Source organism: Cyprinus carpio, chromosome B5 (genome assembly GCF_018340385.1).
Source record: "Cyprinus carpio isolate SPL01 chromosome B5, ASM1834038v1, whole genome shotgun sequence".
NCBI lineage: Eukaryota > Metazoa > Chordata > Actinopteri > Cypriniformes > Cyprinidae > Cyprinus > Cyprinus carpio.
Genome location: NC_056601.1, coordinates 24,723,375 through 24,749,204, shown reverse-complemented (window position 1 = coordinate 24,749,204; position 25,830 = coordinate 24,723,375). Strand labels below are relative to the sequence as shown.

Sequence of the window (25,830 nt, the reverse complement as noted above, 5' to 3'; positions counted from 1 at the left end):
TAGTTCATTAGAGTTTCCCAGCATTGATATGTGTCAGCATTTATGACCATGACTGACTAGATTATTAGGCATTATCAAAACCGGTAAAGCTTAAATAAACCATAGTAAGGAGTGAGAAACAAATAAAGCAATAAGGAAACTATGTTGTCTGTTAATGCTTAATTTTTGTCCCACTATTTCCATTTCATTTGCATTATGTGAATAGTCAAAAAATGTCTCCATTTGTTACTATGGATCCCTGGTGTAGATAAATATCAAGTGCACAGGCCTGGTGAAGTTTTGCTAAACAAATGTTTGTTTTGGTCAGGACCTGCTGTTTTTCTATAGTGCCATAAACAAGTCATACTTCGTTATTACTAATTTACACATTTCATATTAATTTTAAAGTCCTTAAAACGACAAAACAACACAAACAGGAATTAAAATAATTATGTAGTGATGTTAAATGGATAGTTTACCCAAAAATGAAAATTAATTACTCACCCTCATGTCGTTCCAAACCCGTAAGACCTTCATTCATCTTCGGAACACAAATTAAGATATTTTTGATGAATTCTGAGAGCTCTCTGACCCTCCCATAGACAGCAAGGTTACTACCACGATCAAGGCTCAGAAACGTAGTAAGGACATCGTTATAATAATCCATGTGAGATCAATTTTTCGAAGCTACGAGAATACGTTTTGTGTGCAAGGAAAACAAAAAAAACGACTTTGTTCAACAGTTTGTCTCCTCATCACCCCGGCAACATTTTGGAGAGAATCACGATGTATGCTGTTCTGTGTCAGCAGCACCACTCTAAAACGTTGTTTATGTTCAGATCAAAGCGTAAACAATGTATCCGTGTGGTGCTGCTGACACAGAAAAGCATATGTTGTTTACGTTCAGTGGATACGCTCCAAAATGGCACCAGGGTGACGCGGAGGAGATGAATTGTTGAATAAAATCATAATTTTTGTGTTCTTTGCACACAAAAAGTATTCTCGTAGCTTCTAAAAATTATTGTTGAACCACTGATGTCACATGGATTATTTTTATGATGTCCTTGCTAGGTTTCTGAGCCTTGATCGTGGTAGTAACCTTGCTGTCTATGGGAGAGTCAGAGAGCTCTCAGAATTCATCATTAATATCTTAATTTGTGTTCCGAAGATGAAACGAAGGCCTTACGGTTTTGGAACGTCATGAAGGTGAGTAATTAATTACAGAATTTTCATTTTTGGGAAACTATCCCTTAAAAAATGTTAGAATGTTAATTAAATCAAAACTATTTTATATCTTATCTCCTTCAAAGTCACCACACTTTGCCCAGATCACTGCTCACTGATATTGGCTTCTCTTAAACAACTTTATGATGTACATTTTAAATAGTGTCGAAAGAGTTCACATGTAAGCTAGACACATCCTTCACTATTCGCTCCAGTTCTGTGGAAATCTGCAGAGCATTAGCAGATTCCATACATGTCTATTTATGATTGGTGTGAAACCTAACAAACTGTCCTCTGGTTCCACCACAGCTGAAAATATCCTTCAACGAGTCCAGCCTGCAGAGCACTTTCGAATACCCGTCTGAGAGCAGTGTGTGGGACAGCGGAGAGGACGAGGAGGAAGGAGAAGAAAAAGGAGAAGATGATGGAGGGATCATTGCAGGGAGGATAAGCATTCCTCGTGCCAGCTACACCAGCTCACCCACTCACTCCAGCAACACCACGGGTAAGTAAGATGAGAAGAATGACAGGAAATGGATAGAATGAGAGGAAGGCACAGAAACCATGGATGAGGTGAACAGGAAATGGATCCAGTTCACACAATATTTTTATGCACTAAATACTGTATATGGACTATTTGTCCTATTTTTTTTGCAATGCAACGCAATGCAATGCAAAAGTCCAGTGAAGTTTAGGGGAAGTCGTGGCCTAATGGTTAGAGAGTCGGACTCCCAATCGAAGGGTTGTGAGTTCGAGTCTCGGGCCGGCAGGAATTGTGGGTGGGGGGAGTGCATGTACAGTTCTCTCTCCACCTTCAATACCATGACTTAGGTGCCCTTGAGCAAGGCATCGAACCCCCAACTGCTCCCCGGGCGCCGCAGCATAAAAATGGCTGCCCACTGCTCCGGGTGTGTGTTCACAGTGTGTGTGTGTGTGTGTTCACTGCTCTGTGTGTTTGCACTTTGGATGGGTTAAATGCAGAGCACGAATTCTGAGTATGGGTCACCATACTTGGCTGAATGTCACGTCACTTTCACTCACTTTTTCACTTTCAGTGAAGTTTACTATGAAAATTGGGTTCTGTTTCTTGTGATCTTGCAAGAAGTGAGGTCAGTTTGATGAAGAAGAAAAAAAAAAAAATCCAGTAACACATATACAGAGGAATGATTCACTTTCTATACAGTTATATTGTTTGTTTAAATGCTTGAATTGATGATGGTGATTGTTGAGATGATCTCTCAGGTTCATCCTTTCTATACGGCTCTAGATTTGAACAGTGTTGACACCTGCTGGTCAGTCATGATGTGTTACATTTATTGCATTTGGATAGTTAACAAATAACATGGGCATGAGCTTTTTTTAGGTTAAAATGTATATAAATGTACAGGGGAAAGTGTATATTAGAGATATGTTATAATATTAAAATGTATAAAATTATATATATATGATATATAATTTGTAATATATAAGAGTAAATAAATATCATTTTTAAAATTAATATTCTATTTTAATACATTGTATGTTATTGTCTTAATATTTAAAGTGTGCGGTAAATGGAGTACAGTTTCTTTGATAGTTCTATAGTCTAGAGTGACATTAATGCCTTTCTTCTCTTGTCCTCAGATCTTTCCAGTTACACACCTAAACACTCAGTGGAGTTTAACGCATGGCAAGAACACAAGCTTGATGAGTCTGCTCACCAGGGAGAAGATACTTCACAGAGTACAGAAGAGGTCATGGTAAGAAATAAGAAAATGTCCACAATTGTGGTGTAAAATGAGAAGAACATGATATTAGTTCCTGTCCATGTAAAATGAGGGCATTATGTGATCTCTGAGAGTGGCTGGTTGGTTGCTACGGAGTTCTGGGTGTTTGCTTTCTGGCCCAAGTGAAAATATCCCTCCCCCAATTCTCTATGGCCTCTATGGGAATGACACTGTCATTAAAATCCCATCAGTTATTATTATTGTTCTTTGCATCTACAGAATGCAGGAGTCACTCTTAAAGTTAACCATACAAATATTTAGGCAAACATTTAGCGCATTTAGAAACTGCAAACAAGAAGCACACCACCATTCAAAAGTTGACAGTAAAGACATTTCTAATGTTAGATTTCTAGATAAATGAAAAGATTTCTATTTCACATAAATGCTGATGTTGTATTTATTTTATTTATCAAAGAATCCTGAAAAAAGCATCACAGTTTCCACAAAAAATATTGAGCACATTAAGCAAATAATAACAATGACATGTCATAATAATAAAAAACGTTGAGTTTAAAATCAAAATATTAGAATCCTTTGAAAATTTAGTTTTATCATCACAACAGTAAAGTACTTTTTAAATATATTAAAATAGAAAGCAGTTGTTATAAATTGCAATACTTTTCCCAAGATTCATGTTTTTACTGTTTGAATCAATTAATGCAAATGTGATTTATTAATGCAAAAATAAAAATGAAAAATATCTTACGAAACATACAATTTTAGTATCTAAAATATTAAGTATTCCTATAAACATCTTAGGGGTTGTGTTATTGTCAATTATTTTTGACCAAACTAATATTAGTGACCGCAGATATATTTCCAATAATTTTAGCACATCTCTCGTGAACAAGCCAGATGGTTTAAGGCATTGATTACTGTATTTCCATTGCACAAATGGTACAAGACAGGTTTCACAACAAAGTTTAATACTTAGGTTCAGTAGTAGAACAAACCCCTGAGCAACAGTATTAATGTTGTCCTGTAAAGAACCAAATCCTGACAAAATTCCATATTTCATCATGCATACTCTCTCTTTTTTTGTTCACGCTGACACCTGCTGATAGCTCCTCTCTGTCAGACTTCAGCAGTGAACCAGCCCTCTACTTCTAAACCTTCCAGATGTCTGGAAAATACGGGACCAACCATTGCCTGCCAGCACCAGCCTGGATGCAATGAAACAACTTCCAGAACAATGGGACCAGTAGCAAACCAGCACGGAAACATACATTCCCATATATTCAATGCCCATACACCATCATCATCAACAGCAGGACTGTCCTCATTGCTAATCCACACAGTGGATGTGTCACTCACATTTAACCTCCTGTTGCCACCGATTGTGATGGACATGGAAAATGGCTCGAGTAGCCATTCCACTCTTGAATTTCACTTTTCCATTACATACTTGCTCTACGTATGTAATCCTCACCTCATAAAAAGTGACCAAATTTCTAAAAGAGAGAAAGATGAGAGACTTTTCTTAAAGTAGGGAAGGAAACTTGGAGTGTGTGTGATGGGACTCCAGAAAGATACAATTTTAGGGTGAAGCAACAAAAAATTAAATAAGTGACTTATGTATGACTGGTAAAAGGGTGCCACAATCCGTGTTCTTTGTGATGTTTTTGTATGTGCATGTGTAGGTCTGTATTGACATGACTCCCAAACTATAGAAGTCCTCCGATTTAGTCTCATATGTTTCCTTTGTATGTCTGTGTTTCAGTCAAGGTAGGCATTTCTAATGCACACACTGATATACTATACAGCTGAAATACTAACAACATGTTAGTGTTGACTTAGTGATCCTAGATCTGTTTTAAAGAGCAGCTTTTAATTGGTAAACACATTCAATTTTGCTTTTCTTTTTTATGGTAATAGAATTTATTAATCACTCAAAATTTCAGTCATAATTCGGATCACAAATGCAATCATAAATGCAAGTCAATCTTGTGAAGAAATGCCCAGGTTAAATTTCACCCCATAGCATAAATACAACGATGTCTGCTTTTAGGACTACCATTGTAATTTTTATGACATTTACATGTTTCCTTCCTTCTCATTTTCATAATACATGCCCCCCCCCCCCAGTATTCTCAACGATTCCCATTATCATTAAAAAAATCATCAAAAAAATACTGCAATACAGTTTTCATTGTATTATTAAATAATTTTTTACATTATGGTAATGATAATTTCATTGGGATGGGTTGTACCTTATTCACCCTCTAATAATCCTTAAAATACTGTTTAAGCAAAATGTAACATATACATTTATTTATTTCCTCACTTTTGGAGTGAAATCTGACCTGGAAGTGTTCTTGACAGGGTTTGTGAGATTTATGCTGTGCAAAATTGCATTAGTTTGTCAATATTCCTGCTTAAGTTTATGTGTTTTGAACTGTACATTCTTGCAGTACGAATGGGGAGTGGTCAATTTTAGTTATGATGGAAACATTAGTTTGTGAGTGGGCACGCTGTATGCATGGGCCACGTGTGTGTGCAAAACATGAAGACTACATACACACAATGCCAACTGACTTGAGTGTGTCATATCTGTTAAATGACTTTGGCGTATCTGCTGATGTGTCTCCTCAGCCTCTCCGACCAGTATTGATGTATAGTTTGTACACTCCAGGATGAAGTTTTCATAATTTATTTCATGCATCTTTCATCACTTTTTCATATTTTTAGTCATAGGGCAAACACTAGCACCAAGGTGCTTTGGGATCTTTTTTTTTTTTTTGGTTCATAATTTGACATCATGTACAAAAGAGTGTTAGGACAGCTTACATCTTAGCCCTGTGCTTTTGTATTCATTAATTTGCACTGTTCTGTTTTTGCTTTATTTTGCACCCTACGCAGCTCTTAGTTTTAATAATGCCTTTTAGGGATCGAATATCACTTTCATATTATAATTTATTTCACAAAAAATAGTATGTGTATCCACTGGGTGCATAACATTGACTTGAAGCACCAGCTATAGATCTTATGAGCTCAAAACTGCTGACCAATATTTTCTGCACAATTATTTTTTTAAGACTGGCTTTGTTCACACTGCACACAATTCCGATTTGGTTTCCTAATTCAGTTTTTAGGACCGACTGTCTGTGCTGTAATTTTGAAGGTGGTGAATTTGGATCCATTTGTTCAAACAGTGTAGTCAATATCTGGTATAATGTAGACTTAACCAATGACATCAGCTTGTGTACGTCAGGTTTTGATTGTTCTTGTAAAAAAATACCCCCCCCCACCCAACAGACAAACAACTATACATACACTGCCGTTCCAAAGTCTGGGGTCAGTAAGATGTTTGTTTTTTTGAAAGAGAATAATACTTTTATTCAGCAAGGATGCAGTAAGTTGAGCAAAACTGACAGTAAAGACTAACATTGTAACAGAAATTTCTATTTCAAACTAATGATATTTGAACTTTCTATTCAAGTGTCACGATTAAGCTATAGTTCTCAATGACTCGAGAAGCATATTAGAATGTTCTCTGAAGGAAAGTTTTGCTGAACATTTAGCTTTACCATCATAGGAATGTTTATTTTTAAAATATAATAAAATGAAAATAATTACAGGTTGCAGTATTTCACAATATTACTGTTTTTACTGTATTTTTGCTAAATGCAACCTTGGTGAGAATAAGAGAAATATTGTTTTTTTTTTTTTTTTTGAACGGTAGTGTATTTGAAACTTGCTGTCTGTCTGAACAAAGCCTTTGAATCCATGTTTTTCATGTCACATAATTAAGGGCAAATTTTATGTAAGAGAATGTTCAAATAAGGCTATTTCACCAAGTGTTAGAATTCAACCAAGTCTTACTGTTCATTCTAGTTCAGCATGTCACTTTAGCACATTTCAGTCTATAACAGATCCTCCAGATGTTCTTTGCAAACAGGAAATATTCTTGAGGGATGTATATTAGATGTTTAGAGGGTTGGGAACTATTGTTTTTGTGTCTTACAAAATGTAATGCCACTTCAAGTGCTTCATTAGTTCCTGTAACTCTAGTCAAGCTGCTCATTGCTCTGGTGGTTAATGTACTGTGTCAAAACTTTTCTTCATCCTTTTTGTTTTCTTCATCAAGAGAATATTAAATGTACAATTTGGTTTTGATGAATTTAGAGGGGAAAAAATGTCAAACACAAGGAAATGTTTAATAAACAAATGAAGGCTATGAAGTGTTCACAGTTTATCTTATAAGGATAATATTTACATAAAGAAATTCCCTTTAAAAACATCAAAAATTCACAATATATCTTTATTAAAACATTACATTTAATTAAAAACATTACATTAAACACGAATCTATATCAAAACAATTTATAAACCTATACATTAGATACAAAAACTAGGATCCAAATAGGAATGAGAAGTTATATTCTGATTTTGTGTGGTGATTACAAGAGGGAAGGCTGATGAAAGAGAAGTGAGAGAGGAGAACAATGGAATATATATATATATAGAAACATTCAGCATTATTCAATGATCTTTGTTGCTTCTTGGTTCAGTGGCTTTGGTCAGATTCCCTGTTTCCTTCTTTAAAACACTCAAAAGTGTCTGAGAGCTTTCAAGAATCTGTGAGGGACAGAGAGGACAGGTTTAGTCAAACTAGAACACCACACAGATATAAAAATAAATGTAAAAAAAATGCACAGACTGAAGTTCATCAGTTTGGCGAATGCTAGAAAAGTTACATTTAAACCAAACTAACCAAACAAACAAACAAAAAAATGCTTTATGTAACTATTTCCTGCATTTGTCCAAACACTGGCATCATTATTTAAAAACACACTAAAGAGGCTAGATCTTTTTAAGATGTAGAAGTGACTATATTATATCTAATAAAGTTTAAATGTACTGACAAACCAGTATATCGAGCAGGATGATTAATCTGCTAAAATACACCTAAAATGGTGGAAGATGTAACTCGGGGGAGAAGTTTCATTTGTGCACAAAAAGTATTCTCGTAGTTTCGCTAAATTGAAGTTGAGCCACTAATGACACATGGACTGTTTTACCGATGTCCTTACTATGTTTCTGGACCTGAGAACATTGAAGTTGCGTTGCTGTCTATGGGAGGGTCAGAGAGCTGTCAGAAATATCTTCATTTGTGCTCTGAAGATGAACAAAGGTCTTATGGGTTTGGAACGACATGAGGGTGAGTAATGACAGAATTTTCATTTTGGGGTGAACTAACCCCTTAAGTTCTCACTTGTGCAGCATTAATAAAACTAGTTGTTGGTTTTTCTGATCCCTCCCAATGAGTAGTAGTAGTAGTATATTTTTATTTAATGCCATGTCAGCATCTTAGGCTATTTTCATGGCAAAAACAATAATAATAAACAAAAAAGTATAACAAATACAATAATAACCAATAAACAATAAAAACAAGTTGACTGTGTCCTTACCTTCATGTATGCAGCCTCTGTCTCCGCGATGGTGCGGTCAAAGTCAGCGCGGGCAGCGAGGCGGCGTGCCAGGCTCTCGTTCACACGACTCAGCTTCTCTGTCAACACACGGATATCATGCTGCAGACGACTTTTTTCTGCTTCCTCCTGCTGGATCAGTCGGTTTAACTCTTCTCTTTTAGAGCACAGTTCCTCTATGCCTGAGAAAAACAAGGAGAATAAAAGGGGCCATTTTTAGGAAAAAATTAAAAGGCAGCTTCAGGCACATGCCGAAAATATGTTTTCCTTGCATTTCTTTACATTCATGTTGTGATTGCTGAAAGGGAGTGTGTATAAGTTGCAGACGAGGGCTTGCTCAGCAGTTCCTCCTACTAACTGAAGCAATAATGTGCAGGACTTTATCAACCACTGATTAAAGCTGTCAAGGTTACTCTTTGTGAATTATAATGCATCACACAATGTTCAATGATTGTGAAACAAAAATTGTATTGATGGACGGGCCATCTGTTCAGCATGTTTCCGCAACTTGCAGCTCTAGACCCTACAGTTTGTGTGTGCATATATACACTGCTTTTCAAAAGTTTGTGATCAGTACGATTTTGAAAGTTTTTTTTTTAAGTCTCTTAGACTTCTCTATGCTTAATTTAATCATAAATACAGTAAAAATGTACTTTTGTGAAATATTATTACAGTTTAAAACAACTATCACAAGATCCTTAAAAAAAAACATTCTACTATGCTGATATATTATCAACACTGGACACGATAAATATTTCTTGGAAACTGTGAATTTTTTTCCAGGATTGTTTAATGAATAAAGAGTTAAAAAGAAAAGCACTTATACAAAATAGAAATATTTTGTAACAATATTCACTACTGCTCAAAAGTATGGGACCATTTCTTTACAGAAATTAATATTTTTATTTAGCAAGTATATGATAAATTGATAAATACATGATAGTAAAGCCTTATATTGTTACAAGAGTTTTCCATTTTGAATAAATGCTGTCCATGTATTTGTGATCACATAAATACAGTTATGAGCATAAGAGACTTCTTTTCAATATGAAATACATTTATTTGTACAAAGACAAATAGCATAAGAACACGGGGAAAGAAGAAAGGCACAGGATAACAGGTGTCACAAGTCTTCTAATGACTACTAAGCTAGTATAATGACTACAAATGTCAGCGTAGACGAGCTGCATACAAGTTTCTTCTACCCATGACAAGTAACTTACATACAACTAGAAGAAAGTAATATCAAAAAGAAAATGATACCTCTTGGTCGATGGCTACTTACACTTGACAAGCTCATTATTGTAGGTTTGCAGCGCAGCTCCTTGCTGGGTCATTCTGATTAGCAGGCTAGCTCGCTAACTACAAGAAGAGGCCCGCCTGCACTAGTTTAATCACTAAGAGCGTTTCATGAAACTTAGCATTGAACTCTGTTTGCTGGTTGTACCTTCTGAGTCAGATTCTTGCTTGAATTAGCAAGACACGAACATTACCGAACGTTAAATGGAGCACATCTGCGAGGGGAGTAACTTCAAAGAAAACATTCCAGAAGCCCAGAAGCGGTTAAGTCAAGTCTCCCTCCTGTTTCCATGGGAACGTTCAAGAAGCGTCATCACGGCGGTTTCCGTTTGACTTTTATTATAGAATTTAGAATAAAACAAACAAACAAACAAACAAACAAAAAAAAAAAAAACAGTTTTCATTATTAAAAAGCTAACAACAAAAACTATACATTCAGATACATTTATATATTCATCTCTGATAGTGCCAAATACCTGCGCACTACCTGTACATATGATTATTTATTATTATTATTTATTATTGTTATTATGATTGTTGTTGTCATTACTAGTACTACTACTTTTTTTTTTAAATGCTTTATTTATTCAATGCTATAAGACTACTACTTTTATTATTATTACGAACAACGTCAGCGTGTCGTCATCAGCGCGAGACAGGCGTTTGAAGAATAGCGCTATAATTTGTCGGCGTAATGTCTAAAGAGGATCTTTTAAATGGCTTTGAACATATGATTTTGGTCTAAACAGTCACTGAGTAAAATGAAAATACACGTATGGTAACGGCACAAAACATTATTCTTGCATCCGAGGATATATGACTATTGTTTACAGCCTGAGAGAGGAATGAACGAGGCGCAGTCGATGCCGCAGGGACTTTCTGCAGCCTGGGACACAGTGACATCTGCACTGGTGAGTATTAGATATACTACAGTGTAACTAGGTAAAACGGTTGCTGAAATCGCTTCTGGTCTAAATCCAAGCTAAATCCAGCTTCTGATGGTAGCTTCATTGACAAAACAAATGCCTTGGTACTTGGATATGGTTATAGCATCGACGAAGTACTTTTGAGTGTAAAAAGCTGAAACCCAACCATGACTCTCTAGGTGTCTCCTGTGCCACCAAATGTTTCGACTGATGAGGTTCTCTCTGAAGCCTTGGCCCTGCTGGATGTACATGGACTGGGTCAGTATGTGGAAGGTTGGCTGCTAGAGACTCTGCAAGTGCGTTTGACTACTTCTGTTGCTCCAGAGTTCTGGACGGGGCTCAAGCAGCCAGAGGGGGAGTCACAGGAGAGGGACAGGGCAAAGGCTTTACTAAAAGCCTTCCGAAACCTTCTCCAAGAGCTCCAACCTTTCCTTGGTATGTCACACCCAACTCGGTGACAGCCGTTTTATTAAAATATCTGTTAACATATTAACAGCCTATGTGTATTTGAAAAACAGATGTTAGACAGGTATAGTGTTTGCTTATTGTTGCAGTTGTGTCATAGCTGACTTAATTTTATTAGAAAACTATAAAACTACACTGGACAAGATGGTTTTAACAGCAACAACATAAACAAACGTTACTGCGCATGCGCACTTTTGTGGCCCTAGCTTAACTTCTGGTAGACTTTCAAATAGCCATAGCCAGATGGATAAACAAACACAGACCGGATGTTAACTTATGGCCAGGTGTTTGCGCCCGATGAAACCATCTATATAAAGTGTACTCTTTGTTGCTGGTTGAAACACTAAAATCGATATGATGTAGCATAATTGTTCTCAACTGCCCAACATAATTCTCCCTCTCTCTTGTTTTAATATATTAATTTATAATAATATTTATGTGAATTAATAACAAGTCATCCTGTGGACCCCTTAGAAGCTTTCAGATACCCCTAGTTGGACCTGCAGGTTTTGAGCTATTGTTTTTGTAAAGTCAATGGAGTTCTGTAGTAAGTAGTATTTTGAAACTTTTAAGGGTTGTTAAAACAACTCATTATTTTTTTTCCTAGACATTGACATATTTTTCCTTAAATGTTCAATTTCCATTATGTGAAATCTAAACATTTCTTATGTCTGAATGCATTAATTTTTATTTTAGATTTTAGAGGGAATTGTGACCTGATTTTTCTTTGTGAGATTCATCCTGTCCAGTGTTTCTTGGGTCTACTGTGTTAATATTACTCTCCCTCTTTTATTTTTCAAGATGGTCTTGAGAGACTGGGCTCATGGCAGGATGAGAGACTTGGAGGTCTGTCTGGTCCAGGGGCCCATGGTCTGACAGAGAGAGCTTTCTCTGTCATTCGTGCCATTCTTCTGTTCTCCCCTCCACCTGTGCTGCAAGAGCGTGTGTTGGAGTTTTACAGCCGCACATTCTCCGTGCACATGAGTCAGGCCGGGGAAGCTGTGGAGGCTGAGGAGGGCACAGCGGAACATGATGAAGGCAGTTTGTGCCCAGGCTGTGCCGTCCTCCCTCATCTGTGTTGGTGTCAGGAAGCTCTAGAGCAGCTTCAAGAGCTCAGCCACATACTGTGAGTTGAAGAGAAATACCATTCTGATAATACTACAGATGCTGCCCTTTCCTTTGTTGTTTAGTCACTACTTACATAATGTTGCTGTGGTGTAAGAGTGCTGTATGTCTGTATAAGCTGAATTGTGGCAGTGTTTGGAATGGAATAATAGCATTCAGCATATTATACAGTACATACAGTTTACTGCTTTTTTTTGCAATAGCATGCAGTATTCCCAGTAGTATTTTATATAGCATGTTATATTTTAACAGAGATGTTCTGTGTCCAACAACAGGAGAAGCAATGTGCTCAGTGCAAAACGTTTTTGTGTCACATCTTAATCACAACACACAATAGCTCTATGGATTGATTCTATTTATAGAGAAGTATGTACAATAATTTATCTAATGAAATGGACTCAAAAAGTTAACTTCAAAATTTTTATATACTAAGTAGCATAAAACATGAATATGTGTGCTAACATTCATAGACATCCACAGCTATTACTGCTTAACAGTAACATTACGAAGAATATCAAATACATCAAATACTTTGTTGGAGAGGTGGATTGGTAGGATATATAATGTTTTCATAAATATCTTATGAAGATGTCTTATCTAATATCTTATAATGTTCATTTCAGCTCCACACTACAGCTGTTGGAGCGTGTGAGCTCAGAGGCCGTGACCAGCATCCTGCACCAGCTGATAGAGCAGAGGATGGAGCAGCGCTGCAGGGGAGAATACGAGAGCTCTTTTCTCACAGACTTCAATGATGTATACACTTTTCATCCAGTTACACAGCAGAAGACATTTAATTTTATATGATCTCGAATGTTGATGCTAAGAATAAAATGCACAAGGATTTAAATTTATGTAAAAATACCATTAAGAGTCCGAAATGTATAACTTGATCCATGTAGATTTGAAACGAGGTTGATTTGTCAGCACAAAACCTCTCCCAACTTGACTAGAAGTGTGTCCAAATTCTGATGTGTGGCAACTTTAAATAATGATCATTTATATCATTACATTAACTTTTGATCTTTTGAAAAGTTATACATGTGTAAAAACATTGCAGATTTTTTATTAGGGATTTGGGGATGTTCAGCAGATCCCGAACTCAAAGTTTGAGCAGCAGTTGTATTTAATAGACCCCATAAATATTGGTTAAGAATTATCTAGATCAGCGGTTCTTAATTCCAGTCCTCGCGCCCCCCAGCTCTGCATATTTTGCATGTCTCTCTTTGTAAACACACCTAATTCAGATAATCAGCTTGTTAGAAGTGACCTCCGTGCATGAACTGTGTTCCCATTGACATGGTCGCTACACAGTGTTCATTGCTCCCTACTCCCTGAGCAGGGGAAATCTGTTGAAGTTTACTTCAGTTCGGAACATTCATTCACGGATTTGTGATGCGCAACATCTTCACACATGGACAAGTGTGACATCATATACCTCGGTAAATAAATACAATTTAAATTCACATCTTGCACACTTCAATGCACTTTGAATGGAACATATACATTTGCTTCAAACTGGAATCATGGCGGAATATCCTGTGGTGTCCACTTCTAGAACAAACCACAAAGTTTGTCCACGAATAGAACAAATGTCTGAAGCAATAAGAGAGAAATACAAAATGTGTAGAGCAGGGGGTCGCGAGGACTGGAATTGAGAACCGCTGGTCTAGATATAAGAAGATAATAATATTTAATTTTTTGAATCCACTACAAAAATTTGTGAGAAATTTCCTATTTGAAATGGTTGATTGGTTAAGAAACAGTCAATCCTAAGAAACATAGCTGCACTTCATTTTAAACTATGCTCATATAAAGTGTACTTAACCAAGAAAGTCTTGAGTAATAAAAGGTAGCTAATTTAAATTGACTCTACGATCAGGAATATTACATGGTTATTATCTAGTCAGTGTAATAACTTTTGCAAGTACATAATATGTGTCTAAAAAAACAGGACTGTAAAAATCATAACATAAATTGATTAAATATTTTTAGTCGTTTGCGAGATTTTGAGCTAATTAGCTTCAAGCATATGGTGGATTTAGTTTTTGTTTTTACATTTTAATATTCAAGCTTGAAGTGTCCATTTAAAATACTGTTAATTAAGAAATTGTGTTTAGTCTTATTGATGGACGGTCATCTAAAAATACATTAATAAATCTCTGCACTTTCAGTGGTTGGGGCAGGTTTTGGGATGGCTGAGCAGGGTGTTTGCCAGTAAGGTGGAAGAGGTAGGCAGTGATGCCACACCTACAGATGGCACAAGGGGTCAGCCAGCCAATGCTCTCCTCCAGCGCTGGCACTGTCACATGCACCAGTTCTTTTGCCGTATCTACGTAAACATGAGGATCGAGGAGCTCTTTAGTATCATACGAGGTGAGAACAAAACTCCATTAATGTAGCATACTACATGTAATCTCATCTTGGTTGTTTCATGGGAAATTTATTTCTGCTTAATTGTTGCAGATTTTCCAGAGTCTATTCCTGCCATTGAGGATCTTAAGTTCTGTCTGGAACGGACCAATCAGAGACAGCAGCTTCTTGCCTCCCTCAAATCAGCCTTTGAAACACGACTGCTGCATCCAGGTCAGTGATTCAGGACATTGCTTAATACTCATGTGTAAAAATGCTTTGACTTTCATCATGTTTTCTTTTCCCACTTCAGGTGTCCACACATCTGACATTATCACTGTTTACATCTCTGCCATCAAAGCTCTAAGAGAGCTCGACCCCTCTATGGTGATCTTGCAAGTGGCCTGCCAACCCATTCGCAGATATCTCAGGTCAGCAGGGCTGCATGTCTCAAGATAGTTGTGCTTGTTTGTAAACCAGTTCCATTACTGAAGTAGTTCACTCTTTGTTGTAATGTTGGAAATTACAGAACGCGCGAGGACACTGTGCGTCAGATAGTGGGCAGTCTGACGGGTGATGCAGAGGGTTGTACTGATCTAGCCAATGAGCTCTCTCGAGCTGACCCTGTTACCTTGGAGACACAGGATAGTGAAGATGAGGGGAGTGATCCAGAGGACTGGACCCCAGATCCCACTGATGCTCTCACGGGTAAGTGTTAACTGCAAGCTGTTTTTTATTTTATTTTTATTTATTGATATTATTTTGAGGATTTTTTGACACATTTATTCATGATTCTTTGCTGAATAAAAGTATTTATAAAATATAATTAATAATCATTAATGCTAAATGGAATTAAATAATGTTAAGTGCAGTTTCATGGCTGGTTTAAGGTATTTCTGGTGGAATATTTCTGTCAAATTTACCAGCCGTTCTCAGAAAACAGTCAATAGCAGTCAATGCAGTCTGCAGTCACAGAAATTTGGGTCCTAACAAGTAATCAACATTTCAGCTCTCTCTCACTGTCTTTCTCCACGTAGATAAAACTGGCTCTAAACGGCGCTCTTCTGACATAATCAGTCTGCTGGTCAGCATTTATGGAAGTAAAGAGATCTTCATTAATGAGTACAAGACTGTATTGGCTGACCGACTTCTGCATCAGCTCAACTACAGCACAGCCAAGTAACCCACCTTGCACACATGAACATATACACTTTTCCCTCTATAGACCTTCGCTTAATGCTCTTGAATCATCTTATTAACTTTGGTGTGGTTTAAAGCAGTCATATCATCCTCTCAAATCGTTTTTGCTGCTGTAGCTTTAAGACATGTGTGAACACCCTTTGTGATGATTGAAATAATATAAATGCTTGCTCATTGCTCATTGATATTGATAGGCTCTCTTTTTATACACTGCTTTTTTAAAAGAAATATTAAGAAATGTTTGGAAATTTAATTAATGATTTCATATTATAATGATCTATAACAAAAGATTAAATACATTTTAAAGCTAAAGAGAATGAGAAGTGCTGTTATTTTACCAGGTTTTTATTATGTACAGTACTTTAATTCCCTGTGTATTTGTTTTTATAGAGAGATTCGCAACGTAGAGCTGCTCAAACTCAGGTTTGGTGAATCCCACATGCATTACTGTGAGGTGATGTTAAAGGTATGTTTCGCGATTTTCTCAACTCTAGTCCACATATTTACTCCTCTTAGTTATCAGTCATCCTGTTATCATGACATGTGACCTCAAATGGATTTACTTCCATTACGTGAGCTATTTATATTATTGAACATGTCTGTCTTTCTCTGCAGGATGTAGCAGACTCTCGGCGGATCAACGCTAATATTCGTGAGGAAGAGAGTCGTCTTCCTGTAGAGGAGCAGTCTACATTACCGCTGTCTTCCATGATCATCTCATCTGAGTTCTGGCCCCAGCTGAAGGAGGAGAAGATGGAACTCCCTGCGGTCATCTCTAAAGCCATGGAGGACTACACACACCGCTTTGAAAAACTCAAGGTACACCCAGTCCATTGGTTCTCAATGGGTTTTGTGGTAAGACCCAGATACTATGTTGAGCATCAAGGGTTCACCCAAGACAGTGACAAGAGTTTGTTTAAATTCTTCAGTTCTTCATGATTTCCAAATCATGCCATTATGATTTTTCTTTATTCCAGTGTTCTGAAAATGCTGGTCATACACTTTATTTGCCTCATTGACTTGACTTTTGCCTCAAACTCCTAATTGGCTGCTTGTTAATATTTAGTAAGGTAGTTGTTAAGTTTAGGTACTAGGTAGGATTAGGGATGCAGAATATGGTCATGCAGAATATGTGCTTTATAAGAACTAATAAAAAGCCAATATGTTAATAATAGGCATGCTAATATATACTGTACTAAAGTGTTACCAAAATGCTGTATCTTTTTTTTTTCTTTCTATTATTTGCAGGCCATGAGGACTCTGAGGTGGAAGCCTCACCTGGGTTCTGTTACGCTGGATGTGGAGCTGGAGGACAGAACCATCTCAAACCTCACTGTGACTCCCATCCATGCTGCCATCATTTTACACTTCCAGGACAAAGGTGTGAAGAGTTAATTCACCAAAATATTTTTTTCACCCATTTTGGGTGTACAACAATACAGTTAATACACTCTGACTTTTGATGCCTTTATGAGACTGCTAGGATTTTAATACTTCATGCAACATGGTAGTGTTCCTGTAGCTCAAGTGGTAGAGCATTGCGTTAATAAGCGCAAGGTTGGGGATTCGATTCCCCGGGAACACATGATAGGTAAAAATTGATAGCCTGAATGCACTGTAAGTCGCTTTGGATAAAAGTGTCTGCTAAATGCATAAATTTAAATTTAAATTTAATTTATTTAATTTAACATGGAACTATTTGGGAGAAATCAATGGGAATGGGATCAGACACGGACCAGACTCAAACCAAAATAGGCCTACCCCTGGTTCCCTCAACAGAAAACCTAATAGGGTTTTTTCATTGGAAAAATAGCTCTGTGACCAACAAAATTTGATGATGATTCTTACACATTTTGTTCATTGTGATAATCTTTACAAATGAACATAACTGAAGCCTAAATACAGCCAGGGTCCATGTCACCATAACTATGCTTCCGACCATGTTTCAATAACATTTGCCCCTGAAAGCTTGAGGTTAAATTTTTTTTGCAAAACTTTGATTAGAAACACAAAAAGTGTGTGAAATCGGACAGCTGGGTAGACTATTTTTCTTGTTTGGCGTGATATCGCCTAATGTCCCTGACAGCCTCTAGAGTTCCATTCAGTTGCACTTGTTAATAACGTTATTACTGGTGTATTTTATGTAGTAGAATAAAACATGAAAATACTTTGATATTGTGTTAACCACAGACTTTATTTCCCTGTACTGGTTCCCAGGTTTTGAACTACAAATATACCTGCAACAGTCTTATGCATTATGAGCATGTGCACTACCTAGTGTGCGAATGAATGCCACAATCTTGATTATTTGTTGGCTTGTAGTCCCATTACTATTTCCTTCATTAGGCACATGGACATTGGAAGAGCTGAGTAATGTCCTAGGTGTGCCACAAGAGATGGTGCGCAGGAAGTTGGCGCTGTGGCAGCAGCAGGGTGTGCTGCGGGAGGAAGCCGGAGGTCGATATACTGTGCAGGAGACAAGCTCTTGCAGAGAGAGATCTGACAGAAGTGTCATGCTCATAGACAGTGATGAGGAGGGAGACTCCAACACCGCAACACAGTCTGAGCAGAGAGAAGAGAAACTGCAGGTGATTTATACACTTACAACTCTTGTCATAACACAATAATGTAACACTGCTCAGTACCTTTATTTGCCATGTAATGCTAAAACAATGCTAAACTGTTTTCCCTTATTTCTGCTGTTCTGGGCCTACATTCAGGCCATGCTGACTAACCTGGAGAGCATGACTTTGGAGAGGATCCACTCCATGCTGCGAATGTTTGTGGCCGCTGGATCTGGGGTCACTGAGATGGATGTGAATGACTTGCAGGCTTTCCTGCAGAAGAAAGTCAGGGCCCACCAGCTTATTGTGTCTACTGGTGTCTACAGGCTGCCCAAGACCACTCAGTAGTCAGAAACCATTGAGTGGAGATCAGAATAATGACAATAGTGAACTATCTCATAACTTGTGTCCCAAAACAAAAAATTATCCTGGTTTGTTCAATGTGCAAAATAATAATAATAAACATTATATTATATATATAATAAAATGACAAATTTTGTAATCAAATCTTTGGAAACATTGGAGAGGTTTCAAGCATGAACTTAAGGTCCTGCCACAGTGTTTCAATTGGGTTCAAGTCATGACTTTGACTGGGCTACTCCAAAACTTTACTTTTGCTTTTTTTAAGCGATTCATAGGATTTATTCCTCTGCTTTGGATTATTGTCCTGCTGCATAATCCAGCCGCACTTGAGAACCCTTCCTAGAATGTATTCAGTCAGCTTTTTCCTCATTATTTTTGATATTTCTTTCACCTTTGGCATAGTGTGTTACCAGGTAAGACATTTTAACCAACTTCATGCTGTTGAAAAAGTTCTATTTAAACGCTGATTTTATTAAACACGGTTGTCTGTAATCAGACCTGATTGTGTCTAGTCCAGCTGAACCCCATTATGAATGCAGATTCATATGGAATTTGTAAATACAGGGTCAAATACATTTTCACACAGGCCCAGGTGGTATTAGATAATTTTTGCTTCAGTAATTAATATTGTCATTTAAAATTGTATTTTGTGTTTGCTTAGGTTGCCATTGCATTATATTAGATTGAGTTCTCATTTCTGAAAAAAATTAGTATGAGATATACACAAAACAAATCAGAATGAGGGTGAATGCATATTCACAGCACTATCTGTCTACATAATTTCTGATTAAAAATGATCAACAATTTGAATTACTCTGTGAGTGTGTGTTTGTGTGTGTACTGCCATTCAAAAGACTGGGATCAGTAAGAATTTTAATGTTTTTTTTTAAAGTCTCTTCTGCTTATCAAGGCGGTGTGTGTAGTCCTCCATCAAGGCGTTTGATCAAAAATACAGATATTGTGATTATTGATATTATTATAATAATATTGTGAAATATCTTTGCAATTTAAAATAACATTTATTCCTGTGATGCAATTTTCATATTATTATAAAATATTTTTATGCTGTTTTATTATCAGTGTTGAAAACATTTATATTGCTTAATATTTTTTGGAACCTGTGACACTTTTTTCAGGATTCTTTGATGAATAAAAAGGTAAAAAGAACAGCATTTATTCAAAATAGAAATCTTTTGTAACAATTAACACTACCGAAAAGTCTGGGGTCAGTACATTTATTTTTTTATTTTATCTATTTTTTTTTTTTTTAAGAAATTACTACTTTTATTCAGCAGGGATGTGTTAAACTTCTAAAGACTAAAAGATCATTAGAAAATATTTCAATTTTAAATATATTCTGTTCTTATATATCTTAATTTGGTTTGTTCCTTTTTTTCTTTAATGAGAGCAACATGAATGTTTGGTATTGCATTGGGTCACCACTTGATGTTCAGTGTAAATCAAGTTGAGAACCACTGCTTTAAATGGACCCAGAGGTCTCTGCGGAAAAAAGGTGGAGATCTTTTCTGCACTCTGTGCTCCAGAAATTGCCCTAAAGGTTCAGATATTTTAATCTGGTGATTCTTGGGGCAGCAGTGGATGATCAGCATGTGAACCGAAGGCCGCTTCTGACTTTCTCCCAATGCATGAAATAGGATGAGAGCTGACTCACCAGACCACACTGCTTTTTCCAGTGCTTAATGTCCAAGATTGCGCTCTTGACACCAGGTTATGCATCTGGGTTGGCCTTGGATGAGAGTGGATTCATGGCAAACATGCTGCAGTTTCCATCTCTTTGGAGCTCAGTGGAGTTTTTGTTGATTCTGGATCACAGAGGTGCTGTTTTAATTCTTTAAAAGACATGAATATGATGTGAAGTGTAATCCCTCCATAAATGTTGACTTCGGACTAGTGACCTAAGTAGTGATTTTTTAAAGTGTAGTTTATTATTTTTGATATTTTGTATTGTGTGTGTGTGTGTGTGTGGTGGTAATTGTCCTCCCAGTTACAAATGAACTTGTCTGACCTCTCTTGGCAGCTTATAAAATAGCAATACCATAGTTTACTTTTCAAGATGGATTTGATCTCTTTTTGTTGAAAATTGTATTTCCTCGCTATCACCATTTGATTAAAGAAAAGAAAAATTGTCACATTAACATATGCACAAATATAATGGTACCAACATGTTCTCAACAACTGTAGTGTATAAGTAACATGTGCCACATACACAATGTAGCCTACTGTATAAAATGCGTACCCAAGTAGTAGTATAAACCTGATTGCAAATATACATGGAACTTAATTAAATTCAATATAATAGCGAATGCGGGTGTGTACTGTAAGCACATTTTGTTTAAACGTTTTGTGTCTCAGACTTTAGTTTCTAATTTTCATATATTTATCTTCTAAAAATCTCAGAAATCTATTACCATTAACGTTATCCATCAAACTCCATAATATTCTGAAAACGTTCATTTTGGGGTTATACAATTAATCCTAAAATAGGCTAACCGTTAGCTAGATGATGTTCTGTAGCCTATCGTAGGCCTAATACAGTTAACGTTTCTGCATGAATTTATTGTGGTAGGCTATTCAAATTTACTTGTCCCAGTGAATAGGTGTCATCACCACCCTAACCCACCTCAATAAAATTTTAAGCATTTTAATTGGTAGCTTTAATCATTTCTTCCTTGGCTTATTGATGAGTCGAAAAAATTTTTGTTTAAGCTAATTGGGCGATCAAAGAATACGGGAAATTTAGAATCGCTACCTTTTAAACTGTCGCACAGTGATAAACCCCCAGAAATTCACCCTAACTTTACTGAAGGAGAATATATTTGACCTGCAGACAGAGGGAGCCGTTAACTAGAGGATCGGTTAGTGTCTGTCATGACGTGTAGGGGCAGCGCAAGGGCCGCGCGCGGTGAAGTTGCGCTCATCTGGCTCTTCACACACGAGCACACGCGCGCTGACTCTCACTGAGGAGTCCATCAAATAAAGCACCAGGAGACTCTGTCAAGCAATTTAGTTGGACTACAAGGGAGAAAGGCGCCACGAATGGGTCGTACTCTTTATTTAACAGATGATTTTTCTCATTGAGTTTGATTTTAGAAGAATAAATCCTATTACCTGGAGCGCTTACACTAGGATTTGTTTGTCAACTTAAGATGGGATCGGGACTTAAGATGGGATGTACTTTTTTCTTTGCGCTGCTTATATACGTACTCGTACCGGGATGCAGGACAGAAAACGGGAATATTACCGTAGCGGTGATGCTGCCTGACAATCTTAAGTATTCGTGGGCATCGCCGCGCGTCCTCCCCGCGATCCGGATGGCGCAAGAGCAAATCCAGAAAAGCGGACTTTTAAGAGGACACACCATCAACCTCCTGAACTACAGCACAGAGGATTCCTCTGGTTCTTGTTCGGAAATCGAGGCACAGATTATCGCCGTGGACACAAAACTTTACAACAAACCAGACGCGTTCTTCGGACCCGGCTGCACGTACTCGGTCGCGTCCGTCGGACGATTCGCGTCCCACTGGAAGCTCCCCTTGATAACCGCTGGAGGACCAGCGTATGGCTTTGATAAGTCGGAAGAGTTTAAAACTATTGTCAGGACGGGCCCGACCACCACGAAACTCGGAGACTTTGTCAGTTATCTGCACACCTATTTTAACTGGAGCAGTCGCGCGCTTATGATCTTCCACGACCTCAAACAAGACGACCGGCCTCATTACTTCCTCTCCGAGGGCATTTACATACATCTGCGAGAGGAAAACATCACCGTGGAGGCTTTCCCTTACGAAGATCCGCCGACTTTCAATTATAAAGACATCATCACATTTATAAAGGACAACGGGAGAAGTAAGTTTAGATTCAGTTCTACAAAGATTTGATGATTCTAGCCACTATGTTTAAGCCACTAAAATGAACGAAAAAAAGTGTAAATCATTGCACTAGCCTGGTTCTTTTTTTCCTCCACTCCGATCAATACATTTTAAATTACACAGCGGCCAAGTCAAAAATACAGGAATGAATACAGGAAACATTTCCATCTGATTTATACTGTACCCAACTAAAATGTTCAGTCAGAAACACAATATATACATATAGACTACATATACACATGCATATACATACGATAATGTGTCGGTTTAACTTTATTTTTACCCAAACTGACAGTGGGTTCATTTAGAAGTTACCATTTTAAACAGTAACATAAACCTTTTTATTTTACATGGCAGTATATTTTATACAGTATATCTGTAAAATTCAGAATTCTACAATAAAGCTTTAGAAATTACTGTATCTCTAAACTTTGTTATAAAAGATAAAATTGCACATTTCAGTTTATTTGCATTTATGCATTTTATTCATCTTATTCGTACTGTATCCTATTGTACATAAGTACATCACGTGATAATTAAAAGAAATAGCACATATAGGTATTACTTTGGAAAATACTGTACATCAAAATACCACAGTATTACTCTCTGTTTTGGTCATTGTTACCCCTCCCGCCCATACACACTGCCCAGTTTACCTTCTTTAATCAATAAAGTGTGTTTGTGTTATTGCTTTAAGCATCCCTCCATGGCAACCACATTGATATTCTTGATCCAATGTATCTAAACTCAGAAGACTACAATGAGGCAGTGATAGCTTTGGTTTAGGACTGACACCACCTGTGTTCCCCCATGCTGTATTTTTGGCCCTGTGGTGCCCTGTGTGAGTTATTTACAGCACCACCAAAACAGGAGGGCATGCGCCCTATTCACTGTTAATAAAGCAATGTAGTCAACGTCTTTGGACACCTTGTGCACAGTTACCTACCAAACACTTTTTACAGTTCTTAAAATTTCTAACTGAAACTTATTGAAGAATTCAAGAGATACTGTTAAGCAAAAAAAAAACAAAAAAAAAAACGATATTTTTGACAATAGAATAAATTAAGAACATTTTATTTTTTAGTTCCTTACAAAACCACACATGAACTGGTGTTTCAAAGACCCCAGAAGCCAAAACTCCAATATTCTTTTTATACATTAATTGAGACAAATGATTCTTGATAAGTAGAGGGTTCTCTGTTGAACTTAAGGTGATGCAGAGAACTCTTGAAATTCGTTATTTTCAAGAGTGTGGCTTGATTCCTTGTTTTGTTACAGTGCTTGAAATTCTTATAACCCTTTGAGCTGTCAAACACAATTATTGTGGCAGAACTGCAATAATGTGTGGAATTAGGAGAGCACATTATGTACGTCAATGAAATCTTTGTGTCTAAAGTCTGTATATTAGTGTCGTATTTTTATTTAAGTCCCTGAAGATGCACACAGCACAGTATATTAAACATTACAATATATTAATGCACTTTTAGTAATCTAAAAAAAATAATAATAGTAAATAAGAAAGCACACAGCTGGCCACTTTGTAGTGCGTCAACACTGATTGTGTAACAATACTGAAGGATATGATGCATTAACTCCAGATTTCTTAGATTTTGTTTATAAGTGGATGTTGTAACAGGCCAAATGCTATTACTCTAAAATGATGATATCACAGTTGAATAACTCGAGTAAATAATGTTTTTTTGCACTTTTAGACAACTAAAATTTAAGATGAGAGTGCTCAGAAGAAGAAGCACTCTGTAATAAAGGAGTGTTGCAACAAATAAACAGATTTTCACATTTAGACTTTTACATATCTCTTTCACTATTGGTTTCTCATATCTCTTGCTAAATATATACACATACAAATATAAAAAATAAATACACGTAAAGTTGCCTTGGTCTTATAAATTTAATTTATGCATGGTGGGAAAAATAATTTTCACTCCTCCTGGATATCAGATGTAACTAAAATTTTTGTTTTGTTCCCAGCCACAGGACAATTGTGAATTTATATGCAGTGTTTCTTTGACTGTAGAGCTGTAACAAAAAAACCCAAAAAAACAAAAAAAAAAATTGATCCTTTGTCAAGTGAAAGTTGCTCAGATATTTTTACTTTAAGGTAATTAGACCATTATTTTCAAGTTAAATGGGGCGTCATGCATTGTATTTTTGATGGGGCACTAGTGTTGCATGTGCCTAGTTTCTGTGATGACAAATATTTGTTAAATAAAACTTGTAGAAATGCGGACATATTTAGGATACAACCCAGACACAGACATAAGCACAAAATATTTCATATTGATAAGTTTATTATCTCTGGAGTGCAGCTCTTTTGATTTAAGTGACACATAAAATCAATAGAAGATTTTGTCTGGTTAGAAGCTGAAAACAGCTGCAGTTGGCAGGCAAGATGCAGCCCATGAAGTATCAGATCACATTTATTGGTTAGATGGTGTCACTGTTTCCCATTTTGTATTTCAGGTGCCTTAAATATGTTTTTTTGTAAAAAAATAAAATAAAATTAACTGATTGCATTGTATTTGCCACAGTCATTTTCCATGAAATATCAGATGCTGGAAATGCTTTCTGCACACAGCCTGAATGCACTGACCTAAACCCAACCTCAGACTACTCATGAACTTGCAGCTTAGTTGTTTTAAAATGTCTAAATGATTCATGATTTGAAATTCCTCATAGTTTACGAAAAAGGTTTGCACAACATAAAAGGCTCAAGTCTTAAGTTTTAGTCATTATAATGTTACAAATACAATCATAAGAAGAATGTTTTCATGTTCTATGCTAATCCATGTCTTCATAAAAAGTGTAGTATTTATGTGAGTTTGGGAGTATTCATCCCTTAGGCCATGTCCACATGTACATGGGTATTTTTATATAGTTTTTCATTCTTCCGTTTGTATAAAAAAAAAAAAAAATCTCTGTCCACATGAAAATGCAAAAGCATACTATGAAGCACTCTCAAGAGCATGCCAAACCAACAGGTGGCAATATAATCTCAACCGTAAAGCCATGTTGGCCAATCAGAAGCCTGAAAGGTTTCACTGTCTACATGTTAACACTGCAACCAGAGTTTTTGAAAATATTCACTCTTGCAGAAGTTTTCAAAAATGTTTGGTTTCAGTGACCAGGTGCTGCATTTGCTTGTGGACGAATGGCCAAACCACATAAAAAAAGCTGCGATTTTGAAATACCTGCTTTCATGTGGACAGGGCCTTAGTCTAAATAAGTCA

The 25,830-nt window shown here is 36.8% G+C and overlaps 4 protein-coding genes across 6 annotated transcripts in view; 3 read left to right on the top strand and 1 right to left on the bottom strand.

The window, feature by feature from the left end:
* The window catches only part of tprn (taperin), a 28,200-nt gene extending 21,054 nt beyond the window's left edge, over window positions 1–7,146 (top strand). Inside the window, exons 2-4 of one of the 2 annotated variants that reach the window (XM_042725051.1) lie at window positions 1,513–1,708; window positions 2,827–2,941; window positions 4,016–7,146. In XM_042725051.1, the coding sequence (XP_042580985.1) occupies window positions 1,513–1,708; window positions 2,827–2,941; window positions 4,016–4,079 (375 nt within the window). In that variant the 3' untranslated portion in view covers window positions 4,080–7,146. Of the gene's footprint in view, window positions 1–1,512; window positions 1,709–2,826; window positions 2,942–4,015 lie in introns of those variants that run through there. The other variant, XM_042725052.1, reaches the window with a different exon arrangement.
* Window positions 7,147–7,264: 118 nt separating this feature from the next.
* Window positions 7,265–10,015, bottom strand: LOC109088503 (Sjoegren syndrome nuclear autoantigen 1-like). Its single transcript, XM_019102664.2, has 3 exons — window positions 9,684–10,015; window positions 8,381–8,580; window positions 7,265–7,547 (listed from the first exon to the last, which is right to left on the bottom strand). Exons 1-3 carry the CDS (start codon window positions 9,733–9,735, stop codon window positions 7,452–7,454), a joined length of 348 nt encoding a protein of 115 aa, XP_018958209.1. The 5' UTR covers window positions 9,736–10,015; the 3' UTR covers window positions 7,265–7,451.
* A 314-nt stretch (window positions 10,016–10,329) lies between these two features.
* On the top strand, window positions 10,330–19,502 carry LOC109088509 (anaphase-promoting complex subunit 2). Of its 2 annotated transcripts, XM_042725050.1 has the most exons (15): window positions 10,330–10,608; window positions 10,803–10,881; window positions 10,948–11,058; window positions 11,890–12,214; window positions 12,837–12,969; window positions 14,388–14,589; window positions 14,680–14,799; window positions 14,879–14,996; window positions 15,095–15,273; window positions 15,603–15,744; window positions 16,156–16,231; window positions 16,381–16,584; window positions 17,014–17,146; window positions 18,112–18,353; window positions 18,465–19,502. In XM_042725050.1, the coding sequence occupies exons 1-15, from the start codon at window positions 10,543–10,545 to the stop codon at window positions 18,675–18,677; spliced, it is 2,343 nt and encodes a 780-aa protein (XP_042580984.1). In that variant the 5' UTR covers window positions 10,330–10,542; the 3' UTR covers window positions 18,678–19,502. The 2 variants fall into 2 exon arrangements, with proteins under 2 accessions (XP_042580984.1, XP_018958216.1); XM_019102671.2 differs by having other exon boundaries at window positions 10,803–11,058.
* A 2,122-nt stretch (window positions 19,503–21,624) lies between these two features.
* Window positions 21,625–25,830, top strand: part of LOC109088462 (atrial natriuretic peptide receptor 2) — a 61,801-nt gene continuing 57,595 nt past the window's right edge. The window contains exon 1 of the mRNA XM_042725049.1: window positions 21,625–22,559. Coding sequence (XP_042580983.1) covers window positions 21,860–22,559 — 700 coding nt within the window. The 5' untranslated portion in view covers window positions 21,625–21,859. The remainder of the gene's footprint in view (window positions 22,560–25,830) is intronic.